Genomic DNA, 15,256 nt, shown 5'->3' on the forward strand with positions numbered 1-15,256 from the left:
TAATCTTGTGAGTGTGTGGAATATAAGTAGTGGTAGATTTCCTTGTCAGACACTAGACTCCATCAGTAGAGCCGTATCCTCGGCGTGTGCCCTGCCTGCTGACCCCAGCTCCCTGCTCCAGCGTTGCCTGGAATGTGAGAGAGATGGGAGGAGGGGCGGGGCTGACTCCACCCACATGGGCTTTCCCTCACACAAGAGGAGAGAACAGGGAATGAAAAGGGCCTCTCACATCAGCCTGGAAACTGCTGCCCGCGAGCACCAGAGGGAGGAATCCAGGGGAACATGGCATTAGGAGAGGTGAATCAGCATGCTGGCAGCGGGCACAGTGCACCTCAGGCTAACGGATCACTAACACTGCACCCCGGGCACTGCACTGACTGAATGGGACATAATCAGCGATCATTACTATTGTAGCGACAGTCAGGGTATACCTCGCCTGCATGGGCACATGTGATCGGTATCTGTGCCCATCATGCTCTGAGCCTTTGCCCCCTGCCTAGCACTACTGCACTCACCATAGACAAGGGGCACTCATCATGGGGGGCTGCTGACAAGCCGGGCTCTAGTTTACCTTACATGTGCCAAATGCGCAGCTGCAGTAGTCAAACACTCTGAGCAGTCTGTACTGAATCCCTGGAGACATGGATGGAGATGCTGAGATGGACGGACTGGAGCCCTATGACAAGAGCAGAGAGCATATGGGGCCAGACAAGGGCACTGTGGGCATGGTGGAGCAGATGAACCTGTCCTCCCCATCCCATACCCCTTCAGAGGAGGAAACTACCCCAGAGCTGGTGCTCAAGCAACATGGGGTCAAGAGGCATCATCACAAACATAACCTGAAGCACCGGTACGAGCTACTGGAGACCCTGGGCAAAGGCACCTATGGCAAAGTCAAGAGGGCGATAGAGAGATTCTCTGGCAGAGTGGTAAGTATGTAACACAACTTGTATCTAAACATGCTTGGCGATTTTAACTTCATCCCAACTGCAGTAATTGAAATGATAATCCGATTCAATGTAGATAAATCCCCCACCTTCATACGTCTGCTTATCTAGGCAGATTTGCTATTCAGGACCCTAGGAAAGTGGGGTTACAACACCGAAGGGAGAGGTAATGGCAGCCATATTGGTTGTCATCCAGCTTTTTAAGGAAAGAAGAAATAAAGACTAATGTTTACTTGTCAGATTCTTAGAATTTGATGGAAAAATGACATTGAAAAGGGGGTTTTCCAGTTTCATGTAAATAAAGTTTAAAGGGTTATTCCTATCATATAAAGTGATGGCATATCCCTAGGAGATGTCATCACTGTATGATCAGTGGGGGCCAGACCTCTGGAAGTCAGACTGGGACCCCCACAGATCCTGGGGCTGAATATGTTTTCTTCTATGTTTTCCATGCACAGCGGCGCCCCCGGGCCACCTATCTATGCTGGCAACTGCAGCTAGCCCCTTTAACTTGAATCATGGATTCAGTGCTCCAGCGGTCTGACCCCCCCTGATCATACAATGATGCCATATCCTAGCAATATGTCATCCCTTTATAAGATGTGCATAGCCCTTTAAGCATTGTATCATAACAGGTCCTGGGACTTTCTAATATACTTAGATTATTAAGTCTCTATCTTAAAAGGATTGTTCAGTTACATGTAAATGAAGCATAATCCTTGTTTAAATTACCTTTCATTTTTAAGATTCTGCTTGTTGTCAATGAATGGGAACATTCTTGTTTACATACAGAAGGTGAAAACAGTGTGCAAAACATTGTGTACAAATCTATACCAATAGTTTTGCTACAATGTATCAGTGTAGGAAACATTAGGATGTGTAGCTTATAGAATATTGTGTTGACTGGATACAACAGCAACAAACTATCCGCTATGAAAGGACAGGTTTTCAGACTGGATGTAAACAAGATTCTTCACTGACAGAAAGCAGGTATGTTGACAATGGTAAAGGAATTGAGCCTGAAGTATTTTAGACAGTGAAATATGTAATTAATAAGATGTCACATGTAGATGACTGTCATTTTAATTCCTGTTTGGATATAGTTTTTTCTACTGACCAGCATTTTTCTATCACATGAAACACTCTGTGAGGTCTTGCAGCAGTTTATCTAACCTTTGCACCCGCCATGTGCAGTTGTGTCGCTGCTCTCAGTCAGGAGGCTTGTATGTCCATGCCAGCGTAGATGCAAAACAGGGACAAGCCGGGGGATGTCAGGTGTAAGCATCTTGTCCAAGAGAGATATTTGTAGTGACGTCTGACACTTCGCTTCCCGCATGCCTGAAGAGATGACTGGAGCACAGGGGCATCATAAGTGTGTTTTCAGCTAATCTTCCAAATATGTTGCCTGTGATACCGCCAAACGTCGCCATCTGCGTGATATAAACTATGAAATGATGTTAATAGAACAGTCCTTCCATTGTAAGACTTCAGCTTATCAGAAGAGATAACTGTATTTTAACACACAGTAAAGTAATAGGGTTTTCTCACAAAAACGCTCCCTTTACACTATGGGGAAGGGGTTGGCTATACATTCAAATGAATGGCTGACCATGTAATACATGGATGGCTCGAGTGAGAGCCGCTATTTGTAAGGCCTTATTCACATAAACTTATTTCTTGTCAGTGTGCTTTCGAATATAACAGCGGGCCGCACACAGACCCATACAAGTCAATGGGGCTATTCACACATCCGTTTTTTTCATGGAGGTTGTGTTCGTTGCGAGAAACTCACAGCATGTCCTATTCTGGTCTGTTTTTATGGACCAGACTCACCCATTTAAGTCTGGGTGCGTGAATAAAACGGACGACACACGGGTGACATCCATATGCTGTCCGTTTTTTACGGATAATTTTAGAAAGAAATGCAGAAAAAACCCCAAAAGTAAAAACAGGAAGTGTTTGCAGAGGAGAAAAATGAATGACACACGGAAACTACACGGATGCAACACGGACATTCATGTGGTGAAAAACGGTCCTTCGAGTAAATAAGGCCCTAACGTCCTGGACAATATGTACACTTGCTGTCTTTGTGAGATAAACCCTTAAGAAATTAAAAAAAAAAAAACAGCATTTCTCCTTTAATTAAAAAAACTACATGGAAATATGGAGCTCTAAAATGATCTCTCGGATTGACCGATTTTTATTCTAATCACAACATAAGGAAGGACACCTATATGAGCAGAAGTCACCAGACAGCTGGCTGCACTAATCATACTCCTCCACCAGGGCACACACCAATGGGGGGCTGCATAAAAACCAGAGAAGGGGAAAATGGAGCTATTACCCATAGTAACCAACAAGATTCCGACTCTCGTTTGTCGGCTGATAGCATCTTTTGTGTGGCCCATCTCCCCGTGTCGGCAGCACATCTCAATAGGGGATGTGCAGCTGACAAGAATCAAACTGTATATGGACAAACCACCATATTAGATGGGGCAAACCAGTGCGATCAACATTCTTTTGGCGTCGACCTGCGCTCATTTACCGGGCGAAATTCTGCTCGTGTAAAAGCACATTAACTGCTGTAAATACAGTTTCTGGTTTTAGTTAGTAAGAAAACTGGTTCTGAACATAAGGTATTTTAATACATAAGCAAATTACGGATCTGGCCTGTTGTTATAGCAACGTGATGTTTTCTGCCAGAATTCTTGTATTGTGTGATTAGGATATTAGTCAAGAAGAGGAACTTACCATAATAATGTTATTCAGCGTCTGATATGGCTCAGTAAGGTTCAGAACATGTCCCTTGTAGACAAGCGCTATGATTTTTCCTGAGCTACTTGGACTGAAATGAATGTACACACAGCCTACATCCAGTAATGCACTAATTTGTTGCAACTGCGTTCCCCTTATGGTTTTCCGAATAAAGTATAAGCTCAAGGGGTTATTCTGATAGTAGTATTTCCTCACAAGACGATCAGAAGTTTTTATTGGTTGGGGTCTGAGCTGGGACCTCCACTGATGATCAGCCGAGAGCAGATTGATGATGAGAACCCTGTAACCAGGACCTACTTGTTTAGGACCTTCTCACGAGCCACAGCTGCCAGTGGTCTACCAATGTGATCCACTGAAATGTCTCATCTTGTTCTGGGAATGCCACGGATGGCAACCAGAAGTACATATGGACATTTTTAGCAAGAGCAGAACATAACCTGGCAGGGGCATACATACCATATGTGCAAAGTGTGCAGTTGCATGGGAGCTTATTAGGTAAGGAGACCGACTGCCATCCTAAAAGCAGCTTCCTACTGTCTATTAGGTTGCATGTAAGTGACTAAACTGAGGAATTTCATGGCTCACAATTTTTGGTGGATTGTTAGAAGTAATAAGGGGGTGCTCTATGCTGAGCTATTCAAGATCAAAGAGCCCATATATTGTTCTTTCGTGGGGGTGCTATGCTGTCTGCTGCCCCCTCTGACCTGGACATCCTTTATTCACTAAGGATCGTTACTTTCTGTGGCTAGTTTTTATCAGCAATTCCGATCTCTTTTCTTAAAAGGGTTGTGCACCCAGGCCAACGCTTGTCCATATGTCTATTGGGGTATATGGACATTATAGAGAGCCGGGTAAGTCTCCCATTTTGAGGGCTTCCTCAATTTGTCTGTGAACAGCGACTCTTGCTCTAGAAGACTTAGTGTGGACATGCATTAAATGGTCACCTAATGAGTACATACTTTAAAATGGAAAATGTCGACATGCCTACAACTTCCAACGGCTGGACCATTCTCTGGGAGCTCTCACAAGAAAGGTGGCTGTTCTAGTTGGAAATACATTATAGCCATTATTGTTGATTATAATCCTGGTAAAGTGATTTTCCCATGTCTGCTATCATTTGATGGTTTCTGTTACCAGTTGGTAGTATACACTTCGTCATATACAGCAAACCTCACAATTGTCCCATTTTCAGGACTAGTGAGTGACCCACCAACGTTTAGTGTTGTTTCTATTTACATGTTAATAAAAAAAAAAATTGACTCTGCATTATCTGTCCCTATAAACCTCCAAGAAGCACATGCACAGTGTGAAAATAGAGTATGCAGATCATACTAGAAATGATGGCAGTAGGTTCCCCAAAAAAAACCTGTGGAATCCACACTGATCTGGTGGATCAGTCTAAGACTAAATTCGCATGCGACGATATTTGCTACAATCCAAATAAGACTAAAGGTGTTCATACGCATTAGAATAACGTTGGCCAAACTTGCCGACCACCTAATGTGTATGGGGGTGTTCCAACTCCACCCTGACGGTGGATGTCAGGGAAAGAAGTATCCGGCATGTTGGATTTCAACATGTTCTCTCCTTTGTTCTCACTGGAGATTAGCCATTGACAGGTGCGACTCTCTCTATTGTTTACACATGCAAGGCCAAGCCGAGCGTACATATGTTTGGGGGGTTCGAGAGTAATGGCTGCTTGGTCGAAAACTATCTAATGTGTATAACCACGTGTCAGATCTGATCATTGTAACCTGCATAAAAGCTTTATTAATTTAATTGTCACAATAGTAGTGTGTAAACTGTGATTGAGGGGGTTCCTTCTATGGGAGACAGCATTCTTTTGTTCCGCACCCTAGCAGAATAACTTCGGTGTGTTCATACAGACAATCTATATAATCATCTGGACATTCATCTCATTGAGGGGGTGATGCCGTCTGTGTAAACTGAGCCTAAGGCCAAGTTGCTTGATTTCTCCCAGTTTGGCTCCTGATATGTATAGCTATGGGATAAAGGGATTATCACTCAGCAGCTGGTTAGGGTTGCCGATTTGCCATGTAAATGGCCAATTAGAATGGAAACTGATACATTATGTCCTGTCGGAACGCTAGCCCAACATTCACTTCTGTATGACTGAAAGTTGCTCATTTTTACAAATGTTGACAAAAATGTTTCTTATTTCCCGTTCTTATAGCTACCTTTACCAAGGTTGTAAGGTGACATTCAAGAAGCAGGGGAAGAGGGGTTGATGTATGATTTTATAAATTGTGGAACTAATGTAGACTTACCCAGTAAATCCAATCCTTCTGCCAGATAACACATACTGATGCATTTAACATAGGCAGTAGATTTACATGGATATTATATACATTCCATAATTTGTATGATGTCACAAAGAAAATATGTGGCCTAAGTTATTGTATAGGTGAAAAACAAGTGATTTAATATGTATTCATTCCCGTTCCAGGTATTATATATAATACATTGTTATTCACTGGCAGTAAATACTTGTAACACTTAGAACACATTTTGTGTGATGAAAGGCTGGGGGCCCATTTCCAGCAACCTTGGTGGAATTGCAAAAAAATTTGTCTGCAACTTTTTTTCATTCTGTTTTTTCAGACTGATTTTTTTTTATTCTGATGTTTAACCTAGCCAAAAGTGACATAGAACAGATGCATACTGCCAATAGTACAGTCAAATCCAATCCTGAGACCAGAGTTGGTGAGTAAAACAATAATACAGCAGTTCCCAATTTAGGCTTTTATTTTCCGTTCTCTGACGGAAGGAGTTTTCAGGATCTTTAGTGTACTTCCCGCTTACACATAAAAGTAAAATAAAAAAGGACTCCCCATTGTATGTAAGTTTACAGTAGTTTTGGTTATCCGTTAGCGATCCTTTTCCTCTCTATGGAACACTGGAACATTCCAACTCTGGTCCTGGCTAATGTACAATATCCTACTCCATACCCTTAAAGTGATTATTCACCATTGAACAACATTTTATTCTTTTTGGTTTAAATAGGTCCCAAATTCTGTGCTAATCAATGTCTTCTCAATCTTTATAGCGGTCGGAGTTTTTATGATACAGAGCTACAAATCCCCTGCAAAGACATAGAATTAAAGGGACTCTTTCACTTCCGAAAACCCCCCTAAACTACAGTAATCCGTAAATAGCTTAAAAGACGCTGATACCAAATCTGTAAGGCCTTATTCACACGAGCGTTGAATACGTCCGTGTGATGGCCGTTAAAACAACAGCCATCACACGGACGCTTGTTTGTCAATGGGGCAGTTCACACGGCCGTTGTTTCAACCTACCGTGTGAAGGGTCCGTTGAAAAATAGAACCTGTCCTATTATCTTCTGTTTTCATGGATCCCTCCATAGGCGCAAGTCTATGGGGATCTGTGAAAAAAGGACCCGCACGGGGGAACCTCTGACGTTTTTCACGTCAGAGTTTCCACACGCTCGTGTGAGTCTAGCCTGTTTTAATCATTCTACTAACTTGCATTCCCCTGCTGTAAGCCACAAACGGGCCATGTTTTGCTGCCGATTATGAGGTTTAGGGCATGCCCAGACGTGGCGGAATTCTTCCGCGACTGTCCGCATCAACGCCACACAGAATCTGCGTTGCAGATTCTGTTGCGGATCTGCCCAAAATGTGCAGTAAATTGATGCGGACTGGCTGTTGCGTACTGATGTGAAAGTACTTCCCTTCTCTCTATCAGTGCAGGATAGAGAGAAGGGACAGCCCTTTCCCTAGTGAAAGTAAAATAATTTCATACTTACCGGCCGTTGTCTTGGTGACGCGTCCCTCTTTCAGCATCCAGCCCGACCTCCCTGGATGACGCGGCAGTCCATGTGACCGCTGCAGCCTGTGATTGGCTGCAGCCGTCACTTAGACTGAAACGTCATCCTGGGAAACCGGACTGGAGGAAGAAGCAGGGAGTTCTCGGTAAGTATGAACTTCTATTTTTTTTACAGGTTGCTGTATATTGTGATCGGTAGTCACTGTCCAGGGTGCAGAAACAGTTACTGCCGATCGCTTAACTCTTTCAGCACCCTGGACAGTGACTATTTACTGACGTCGCCTAGCAACGCTCCCGTAATTACGGGTGCACACACGTCACCCGTAATTATGGGTGCACACACGTAGTCACCCGTAATTACGGGAGCCCCATTGAGTTCCTCAGTCTGGCTGTAGACCTAGAAATACACATAGGTCCAGCCAGAATGAAGAAATGTCATGTTAAAAAACCAATATGCTCCGCAGCACACAACATCTACATTACATCTGCGGACTTCATTGCGGAATTTTGAATCTCCATTGAAGTCAATGGAGTGAGTCCGCAACAAGTCCGCTACACGTCCGCAACAACCATTGTATGCTGCAGATACCAAATTCCACACTGCAGCCTAAGCTCCGCAGCGGAATTGTCCGCAATGTGCAAACGAACCCTACTAAAAAGCTGTGGAAGGCAATGGAGAAACGGGTCCGCAGCGGAATTCCGGAGCAATTCCGCCACATCTGGCCATGCCCTTAGGAGTTCTCTCCATTATATCGCCAGGATTAGGATTTTCTCTATTCATCAGCATGCAGCGCACGGCTCATCTGCAGGCTTATAGCGGAGGAATCCAAGTGAATAGAAAAATCAAAATGACAGATTCAGAATTGGCGTCTTTTAAGCTATATAATGATTATTGTGGGTTTAGGGGGATTTTGGCAGTGTTAGAGAGAGGAGGAAGTTTCGGAGCTTATTCCATACTGTTTATGGATGAAACTCAATAATAAAATAATATGTATAATTATGTGTCTATTCTCCTCAAGTCAGCGTTTTATAATTTAACTCTATATTACATTATCAGTCAACACAGAATGTTGGACCAAAAATGACCTGATGATAAAAGGTGGACATTCACTTTAAATCTATATTCTTTTTTGTTTATTATGCTGTTATGGCAGGAAGGAGGTGAAGGGAACAAGTGAGCCCTAATCTACCCACCGCCCTGTCCCTGCCTACTTGCAACGACCCGCCCTAGGCGACGGGGTACAACTTGGCGGCGGTCCCTACGCTGACTAAGTGCAAGGGGATACAAACAGGGAACAAGCAAAGGAAGGGGCAGTAGCCCACGGAACACCGTGAGGAAACGGAGTGGTGAACGAGCCAGTCAGGATCAGGATGTAGTGGAGTATACAAACGCAGAGCACGGAGCAGGAAGCAAGCCAGGGGCAGAGCGAAGCAGGATAAGTGGGAACTGAAGCAAGGCAGAAGCACGGCAGAAGCAGGCTGGAGCAAGGCAGCAGTGGGGCCAGGAATCCAAGAAGAATAACAAGCACTGAGGAAGAGAACACGGCAGGTATAAATGGACAGGGGGCGGAGCTAACTCCGACTGACCAGGCCGCGATAGGCTCTCCCACTCCTGAGCCTGCCACCCTGATTGGTGGGAGCCGGTGTCAGTCTAAGAGGTCTGGCCTCAGGTGTCGACTGATTAATCCTGGGAGTATCCACAGACGTAGTGCCTGGCAGATCCTTTACATATACTTTATTAAATTTCATCAATTGCACTACATAAAAAGATGTGCAAACAATCCAAACAATCTCTTACATATCAATATAGTGTGAGTTTGTGTACTTTAATAAAAAATAAAAAAAAGGTACCCTAAAGGCAGCAATAGGGATTTGCTTCCCTCATTCTAAAGTGATGGGGCTGCGAGTGGCAGCAGTACAGATACAGGAATACCTATGTTATAGAATAGATGCTTCTTCCTATAGGAGAACAAGCTCTCTTACATCTGCACTACTGCCCCCTCACAGCTTTTGCATTGCAAGATTACACTAGATTACTGATCAAAAGATTACTGTTCATTTCAATTTTAATTAAAATATCAGTGGATCCTTTAATGACGGATTCAAGAAAACAGGAGGAATCCTCTAAATAATGTAAAACTGACCTCTGAATTATTCATTCTTTCCCATTACAGCCACCAAAACAAAAACTCTGCTTCTGTTATTCAATGCTCATGAATAGTCTACATCCGTTTATATATTCCATGGTTTTATACACTTTACATATGTCTGCATGTAGGAATAAATATTTGTGTATTTCACTTGTAAATGTAACCGCTAGCTACAGTCTAGTTAAAATATGTCAGAAGTTTAATAAACACAGACCAAAGCTGGTGTGTTGGCGCTAATGTAGTGGGATTAACCCTGTCACGAACACCACTCCCGGCACACGTGACTTGGATGCTACTGTAAAGGGGAACTCCGCTTGTCCACTCTCACTAGTACACACACCTATCGCAACAGGCTGATAACGAGTTAAAGCGCACCCCAAAACCAGTTCACACATCCACACAAAACGCTGCCACCACTTGCCGTATTAGGCCGACAAGAGCCTCCTCCTGGTAACGCACACGTTCACCCAGGCACACACTGAATCTAAATAGCATTCAACAGATTATGCTTTTCCTCTTCGAGGTTGTGGGTAGGTTTAGAGCAGCAAGGAACAAACTTATTAATTTTAAGGTTTAATATACGAAAGTACAGTGCTTACAAAAAAAGTTACAAAAATGATGTAAATAAAATGACATACATATAAGCAAAACAGTTACAAAATAAAAGGGAATAAAGCAAAGAATAACAGACCTCTTACGTATTGGATAGGTTAGAGATCCCGCTGAGGAGAACAGCTTGAATGTGGACAGAACTGCAATGTGGTCGCATCTCCTGTGGTCTGACACTGTGTATTTCTTGGTATGCCACTATAAAGGGTCCAACAAGACCCCTCACCCCTCCTCCTGGTCAGGTGGAAGGAGGATGGCTAATTACATGCAAAACAGGCAAAGTTGTCGGACAAACTTCTAATCGGTCACAACTCTTTATATGAATCTCGTAGCGAGATACCAAGTCCGACAAGTTCCCGGGCATATTTTAACCAACCCTGGCATACCAAACATGACTATGAAATATTAATAATTGTAACCAACATTCAGTTCTGGGGTTTCTCATGGCCGAGAATCCCTGCGCTTGAGACCCAAGGAGCGTCTGAGGTCCTGGATCATATACACCTAGCTGGGTTATATACAATATGAATTATGACAGGGGGGGCTTTGAAGGATTATATTTATTTTGTCCCATACAGCCATTTCTGTAGACATGTGGGTACTGGAGTCTCTCTGTCTGGCTTCCAAAGTATTGATTAGATTAGCACCCATGGTGTGATGGGAGCCCCACAGAGACAAAGTTGGTCCTTGTGTTGTCATGCAAACTAATTTGATTATGTCTCTGGAAAAGGACATCCTGATTATCCCCCCCACCGTCAGGGACATTTACCTGATGCATGGGTTTTAAAACATAACTCATGACACCTCTCCCTTTTATAGATGGCATGGGAGATTTATTCACAACCTGAAAATAAGGAATATTACATCCCCCAAGGACTGGTTTATCACAAACCCTATTACAGCCAGGGACATCTGCTACTTTTATGTCCCTGGTGACTTTGACATTTATATACTTTTGACTTGGCTGTTTAGAACAGGGATTATAGAATGATCATAGAATAACATTTTCTTTCATTCCCACTCTATATCTGCATACATTTTGGACAGGAATAAAATTGCAAAAATCGAAACCCAAAAATATAAATCCAAAATTAAAATGAATGATTTCCTCAATAGGGTTACAGTAGCGGCTTATAGTAATGACGACCGATGTCAATGTGACCTCAGACGACCACTTCCGAGAAGTGGGAAAAGCAGCATTCTGCGTCAAAGAGTGTCCAGTCATTGGTGCTATTGCGCCCAATGAATGACAAGTGCAAGTTAACAGAGAAGGGAGCGCAGATTATAATATAGTGCACTCATAACTAGATTAGTATTGTCAGGTGTTCTTTAGATGGACTCACACGTGTATCCGGTGTCCCATTTTGTACAGGGAACCCGTCCAGTCAGGCAATTATGGTTCTTGAGTTGTGAGTTTTTTTTACTATTGGTGCAGGAATAGTGTGACGGTGTGTTTTCTCCTCAGTGACGGTTTAGATTCCAAGTCGTGGAGGTCTCTGAGAAGTTCTGAAGGTTTTACGGCACATTATAGAACATCAGCAGCCTTTGCCTTTAAATGTAATTTTACTTTTAGTCTAAATTCTCGCAGTAAAAAATACAAACAATAAGCATGCAGAATTCCAGATGTATCTTGAAATAAAACTTTTAGCCAATAATATTGTAATAGCTCTGTTTAGGATTAAGCCATTATTAAGCAGTAACGCCTCGATCCTAAGGGATTAGCTAACTGTATAATTTTTCAGTCTTTTTACTTTTGTTGCTTAGAGTTTGACGTTATGTACTTTGCATCTGTAATTTTAACATAAAATACAATGCGGCAATTTGTCAAACTGTTTTTTTTTCCCCCTATTTTTCATTCTACCACATCATTACTTTTATAGGGTTGTCCACTGTGGATAATCCCTTAATGTTAGATGGGTCCTGATAAACTGATCGTAGGGTTCCCAGCTCATGGAACCCCCAGGAATCAGTTGTAATCTGTGAAGGAATCCTGCATCAAGTGTTCAGTTTCCCTGTAGTGCCTCCACAGGGGTAAATGAAGCATTACACAGTTCCCATTTTAATAAATGGGTTGTTTTGTAATGCATAAACATGTTGGGTTACCACTCTTTATAGCCACTCTCCGCTTTGGCTAATGAATAAGGGTCCTAAATGGGAAGCAACCCTCTTGTAACTCAAAATTTACTAATAGGGTATTTAAAAGGGGTTTCCTCAACCAGACAATCCCTTTAAGGAACTTGCCAAGCTGGGGTGGACACCGCAGAAGACCTCATGGACCCTCATAACAAGCCTGCTGTGTGCAAGTAAGAACAAAGGAGCTTGTAATTGTAGGCTGCATTTGTGCTATACATCAGTGGTTCTGGAGGAACCGATCTACAGGAGCAAAAAGGGATAATTTCATTGACTCCACCCACTATTCAAAAATGAGGACCAAACTCCTCAATTTTGGGATTTGAGGTGCAAGTGATTTATGGAATTTCTTCTACTCTAAGAAGTCACTCCACCTTTTGGATGTATGATTCTGAGAGTCAGGGCTTGTCATTATATACTTTTTATTGTATACTCTTGGTCCATCTATCCATCCACTTTGTTACAACTCCCTTGTCCCTCTGTCACAATCAGGTGAGGTAATAAAAATCATGGAATTCGCTTAGCATGTAACTTTATCCAAGCAATCCAATACCGTACATTGTTCATAATAAGACAAAGTATGTGGAGTACAATAGTGTTTTTGTTTCCTATAACATTTTTCTGACAATGGTCTATGTAATGAATGCGTAGTTCTAACTAGTGTTTGCTAAACATTCAAGAAATGCATCTAAATATGTTGCTTGCACAAACAAGTGGTTTGCACGTCCAAGTCATGTTTGTTCTGCGCACATTACACTCCCCTATCTTGACGTATGATACTTTTCGTAAGTTCGGAACAGAAAATACCACTCTGTCTGTGAAGGGTCTTGATGCCAGCTGAAGAGATTTCAGTAGGGTGTTACTTTTCACAGCTTGGAGACAGACGACTTGTGTGTTTTTTATGATTAGCAATAATTACTATTCTCCTGCATGATGTATTAGTACAGGGTTGTCAGTATACTTTTATAGAAGTCTGAACAAGTGTAAAGGGGTTGCTTGGTTTCAGGAAATTAATGTTATTTTTTGTTTAGTTAAAAGTTATACAATTTTTCAATATCATTTTTGTATTAATTCCTCAGTTTTCAAGATCTCTGGCCTGTTGTCATTCAGTAGGAACATACGTAATTTTCTTCCTGTGAATAAAATTCTGTTCATGATCATGTTATGGACACACCGCTGGGATCGTTAGAAGACACCGCTCTGATATACTGTAACGAGCTATACACCTGTGTGTCCATCACATGACCATGGACAGCATTTTTTCCACTACAATTTATCCATACCTCTATTAACACTCCATAGATATTATAATGCTGTCAGATATACTTTATTATATTTATTTATTTATTAAAAACACCCCCACTTAGGCCTAGTTCACACCGTTTTTTGCAGGCGGAAATATCTGCCTCAAAACTCCTTCAGGAATTTTGAAGCAGACTTTGACCTGCCTGCACTCTCTTTACAGCATTTTTTGTGGCGTTTTTCACGGCCATTTGGCAGCGTCGGTAAAGAACGCTGCGAAAACTGCTTTCTTTGCCTCCCGTGTCAATGGGAGCTCAGAAACGGAAACGCCTGAAGACAGGACATGACGCTTCTTTTTCCCGTGAGCGTTTTTTCCACTCCCGGGAAAAAACACGCCTCCGCCTCCCATTTAAATTGAGGGGAGGCGTTTTTGGCAGTTTTTCTGCATGGTTTCCGCCTCAAAACTCTGTGTGAACATACCCTTAAAGAGACACTGTCACCAGATTATCAAATCCCTATCTCCTATTGCATGTGATCGGCGCTGCAATGTAGATAACAGTAACGTTTTTTTTTTTGTTTTTTTTTAAATACGATAATTTTTGGCCAAGTTATGAGCAATTTTATATTTATGCAAATGAGCCTTTCTAATGGACAACGGGGCGTGTTTTCTCTTATTTCCAACTGGGCGTGTATTGTGTTTTTAGCAACTGGGCGTGTTTACTTCTTTCACTGCACAATCACGCTGTGCTGTAGATCATGCTGGGCTGGAACAATGAGAAGTGTAGGACACTGATTAGTCACTGATTGGTCAGCGTCATACACTCCTCTGTACAACACCCAGTTGGTAAAAAGTAAAAACACGCCCAGTTGTCCATTGAGAAACTCATTAGCATAAATCTAAACTAGCTCATAACTTGCTAAAAAATTATCGTTTTTCAAAATAAAAACCACTGCTGTTATCTACATTACAGCACCAATCAGATTATGTAGGAGATAGGGCACTTATAATCTGGTGACAGAGCCTCTTTAAGTTTAGACACGTAGCAGAATAACAGTACAATTATGTAGCCAGTGTTGGAAACACTTCCTGTTCCTTCTGGAAGACACTAGATAAGGGAGTAAGTGTTGCAGTTCTGTTCTTTGCAATGTCATCCCACACAGATCCTAGCGTTGGCTTGTCAGCAGGACTGAACCAATTCATCTGCATGCTGACATTGCCAAGTGACAAGCCCTCACACTCAGCAGGAAATCATTACAGACATATTTAGTCTTTCTTCTGAAATGTAACTCACCCGGTTTTAACTCCATAGATTTGTGCATTAAATTTAGTGTAAAAAAATAAATCCTATATTACTAATATGTAGAATATACTTGTCTATTAAACATGCAGCCAATGAGTAGATGTGGCCTTGTAACGTCTGTTAGACAGAGGGATCCACTCCCAATATTTGAAGCAGATGGAGAGATATACAGGACAGACGAGAGGTGTGTCTTTTCATATATCCATCCAATATCCTGGATTCCAACCAGAAATAGCCGAGCAGATGTTGAATGCATACTGGATGTTTTCTTTATTTTACTATATTCAAATGC

At 42.2% G+C, this 15,256-nt stretch overlaps 1 protein-coding gene across 1 annotated transcript in view; it reads left to right on the forward strand.

Moving 5' to 3' along the window:
• Window positions 1–302: 302 nt before the first annotated feature.
• Window positions 303–15,256, forward strand: part of NUAK1 (NUAK family kinase 1) — an 82,812-nt gene continuing 67,858 nt past the window's right edge. The window contains exon 1 of the mRNA XM_075856776.1: window positions 303–929. Coding sequence (XP_075712891.1) covers window positions 642–929 — 288 coding nt within the window. The 5' untranslated portion in view covers window positions 303–641. The remainder of the gene's footprint in view (window positions 930–15,256) is intronic.

This window comes from Rhinoderma darwinii, chromosome 3 (assembly GCF_050947455.1).
Source record: "Rhinoderma darwinii isolate aRhiDar2 chromosome 3, aRhiDar2.hap1, whole genome shotgun sequence".
In the NCBI taxonomy this organism is placed as follows: domain Eukaryota; kingdom Metazoa; phylum Chordata; class Amphibia; order Anura; family Rhinodermatidae; genus Rhinoderma; species Rhinoderma darwinii.